The following is a 3,535-nucleotide window of genomic DNA, read 5'->3' as shown; positions in this document are numbered from 1 at the left end:
CTTTTTATCCTTGGATGCTGTAAGCAGTATTGGGAGGTTTAGTGGTGATAGTGAAGCCATCCCAAAAAGGGCCTGCAGGATCTGGAGCTGAAAAATATGCTGCAAGTATAATGTCCATGAAACTAATGTTTGCATTAAAACATACAGGGTTTTCTGACCTTGGGTTTGTTTCATTCTTTTCAGTCAAGCAAAGCAATCCACATGCACAATTCATCTCTCTCTCCCTGTCCATTTGCTTGCAGATCCTCATAGCGTGGGAAAGACGCAAGCTGCTGGTATCAGACCTGGGGATTTATGCTGCTAATCTGATTAGTGTATGATGGACGTGTCCAGTTGGAAGGAGATGGAGGTGGCACTAGTCAGTTTTGACAACGCTGATCAGATTGTGGAGGATCCCTGTTATTCAAATGACCTCAGTCCTGCTGGGCAGTCGCGGAAAGGCCATCCCAGCTGCCCCAACCTCCTCTCCAACTGGAGAATCCTCATCAACAGTGAAAACGCCAACAATGAGACCATTTTCTCCAGGTTCTCTGCAGAGCTCAGTGAGCACCTGGTGGGGGAACGGGTGGGCATGGAGGAGGGGGACCAACGAGTCATCATCAATATTGCTGGGCTGAGGTTTGAGACGCGGCTCAAGACCCTCAACCAGTTCCCGGAGACCTTGCTTGGGGACCCAGAAAAGAGGATGCGTTACTTCGACTCCATGAGGAATGAATATTTCTTTGACAGGAACAGGCCCAGTTTTGATGGGATCTTGTACTATTACCAGTCTGGTGGGAAAATCCGGCGTCCAGCCAATGTACCTATTGATGTCTTTGCTGATGAAATCACCTTCTATGAGCTGGGTGATGAAGCCATGGACCAGTTCAGGGAGGACGAAGGGTTTATCAAGGACCCTGAGACCCTCTTACCAACCAATGACTTTCATAGGCAATTCTGGCTGCTCTTTGAGTACCCCGAAAGCTCCAGTGCAGCCAGAGGCGTAGCTTTGGTCTCTGTCCTGGTCATTGTTATCTCCATCATCATCTTCTGCATGGAGACCTTGCCAGAGTTCAGGGAGGAAAGGGAATTTAAGTCCACCCAGGAGCTTTCTAAGAATCTGACAGACACCTTGCTGGCCCACAGCACCTTCACAGACCCTTTCTTCGTCATAGAGACTGCCTGCATCATCTGGTTCTCCTTTGAGCTGTTTGTCCGGTTCATTGTGTGCCCCAGCAAGACTGACTTCTTCAGAAATATCATGAATATTATTGATATTGTGTCCATTATCCCCTACTTTGTAACTCTCACCACCGAGCTGATCCAGCAGAGCGAACTCAATGGGCAGCAGAACATGTCCTTGGCCATCCTGCGGATCATCCGTCTGGTCAGAGTCTTCCGCATCTTCAAGCTCTCCCGGCACTCCAAGGGGCTGCAGATCCTGGGGCAGACCCTCAAGGCTAGCATGAGGGAGCTGGGCTTGCTCATCTTCTTCCTCTTCATTGGTGTCATCCTCTTCTCCAGCGCTGTCTACTTTGCAGAAGTGGACGAGCCACAGTCCCATTTCTCCAGCATCCCTGATGGCTTCTGGTGGGCCGTGGTCACGATGACAACCGTCGGCTATGGTGACATGTGTCCCACCACCCTGGGTGGGAAGATTGTGGGGACTCTGTGCGCAATTGCAGGAGTATTGACCATTGCGCTGCCCGTCCCTGTCATAGTCTCAAACTTTAACTATTTCTACCACAGGGAGACAGAGAATGAAGAGAAGCAAATTCTGCCTGGGGAGGTGGAGAGAATGCTCACCAGTGTGGTGACGGGAAATGGCAGCATGGAGTCACTCAATAAGACCAATGGGGGTTACCCTCGAGACAAGGCCAAAAAATGACATTGCTGTGATGGGACTGAGCACTGTCAGGTGGGATTGTCTGGATAAGGTATAAAGCATCTGCACGCTGTGATTTTTTTTAACTGAATGTGCTGCTGCTGTTTTTTTCTAGACATTTTTCACTGATTTCCTGTGGCTGTTCAAATAAATACCATCTTTCTTATCTCTCTTTCCTGCCCATCAGTCTATTTTTTTTTATTATTTGATGCTCATCTGCTTGACATTTAGCTTTTTTGTCTGTGATATCAGTGCCATTCTCCATATGCAAAGATTTTCCCCATATACCAGAAGGGGAAAAAGGCAAAATGACATGAACTGCTTTGCCTGGTGGCACCCAGCTGTCCAGGGGTGGAGCTGGTTGCCATCTTCCTGCATTTCTTAATCCATTTTAAATATTTCCTCCACTACTCAGAATGTGGGTATCTGAGCAATCCCCAGATCTGCGAGTGGTCTGCTTTTATTTATTAATTTATTTTTCTGGCTGAAAAATAAGTTATATTTTTAGCTAGATGAGTTCCCTGGTGTGTCTGCCTAAATAATTTTGCTGATGCAGTAGGGTGGGCAGTGATGGATAGGATTGAGCCACTGGGTGTAGGGATTAAGACAAGAGGGATGGGGACCAGCTGCACTTGCACAGCCACCAAGAAAGGCCCCAGGGCGTGGTGGCTCAGTGCCCACGGACATTCATCTCTGAGAAGGACAGGGGGGATTTTTCCTGCCACAAATGCTTGATGCGTGGGTTATCTGGTGCACAAATGCCTTTGGGGATGTACCTCTGTGACCTTGTAGATTTTTTGTCACTTGTGTTGCTGAAAATGGGGCACAGAGTAATGAGGGCTGACATTTCCTGACATTTTGGTTTTTCGTTGTAAAAATCACTTCTGGTTTTGAAAACATGCACATTTCCATAGGCATTTTCAATGGGAGAAACAGAAACAAATCCTTTTGCTGTTCTCTCTAATGCCAGCAGGTTTCCTTCTGACAAAAACATTTTGTTCCAACTTCACTGTTTCAGTTGGCTTTTTTGATGTTTCTGCCTTCATTAAAATCACAGTTTCTCATACAGTGTCTACACATCTGCTTTTATATCCCACATCTGTTATATATGATGTCTCATCTCCTCAAGGTTCAGCATGATCATTGCACAATGTGCCAACATCTTTGGTTTGCAATTTCATTCAGAAAGGAGTGATGAAAGAATGTTTATTTATTTTTGTACCTGTTCTGATTGAAAATGTGAGATAGGGTGTGCTGGGATTTTTCCTCTGGCAGAAATCCCACACCCACTTGCTGCAGAGCTCGGGATCTGGGGGGATTCTTATTCTGGTTTGGGGTATTTTTTTTGTGCGCTTTCCGCAACACCTTTGGTCCACCTGCACCCCAGGCAGGTGGATCTGGAACATGATCAGGACAGGTGTCCGTCAGAGACAAATCTCCCTTTTAATTTTCTCCCATCCCTCACCCTTTTCCTCACCCCATCCCTTGCCACCCTCACAGCATCATCACCGACAGAGGAGGAGCGGTGAGAAATGTTTACTCTTCCCTCTGTGCTCAAGGGAGAAATGCCTCATTATCTGCAAGGATGGATGGAAGAAGAAGAGCTGGGCACAGCTGGAGGAGGCACAGCTGGGCACAGCTGGTGAGCAGCATTCTGAGACATCCCCAGCT

The 3,535-nt window shown here is 47.2% G+C and overlaps 1 protein-coding gene across 1 annotated transcript; it reads left to right on the top strand.

Annotated features, from left to right (window-relative positions):
* The first annotated feature begins 316 nt into the window (after positions 1-316).
* On the top strand, positions 317-1,867 carry KCNA10 (potassium voltage-gated channel subfamily A member 10). Its single transcript, XM_032203270.1, has one exon. The coding sequence runs from the start codon at positions 317-319 to the stop codon at positions 1,865-1,867; it is 1,551 nt and encodes a 516-aa protein (XP_032059161.1).
* The last annotated feature ends 1,668 nt before the right edge of the window (positions 1,868-3,535 follow it).

The sequence above is a fragment of the Aythya fuligula genome, chromosome 25 (assembly GCF_009819795.1).
Source record: "Aythya fuligula isolate bAytFul2 chromosome 25, bAytFul2.pri, whole genome shotgun sequence".
NCBI classification, from domain to species: Eukaryota; Metazoa; Chordata; class Aves; order Anseriformes; family Anatidae; genus Aythya; species Aythya fuligula.
This window is presented reverse-complemented; position numbering and strand designations above follow the sequence as displayed.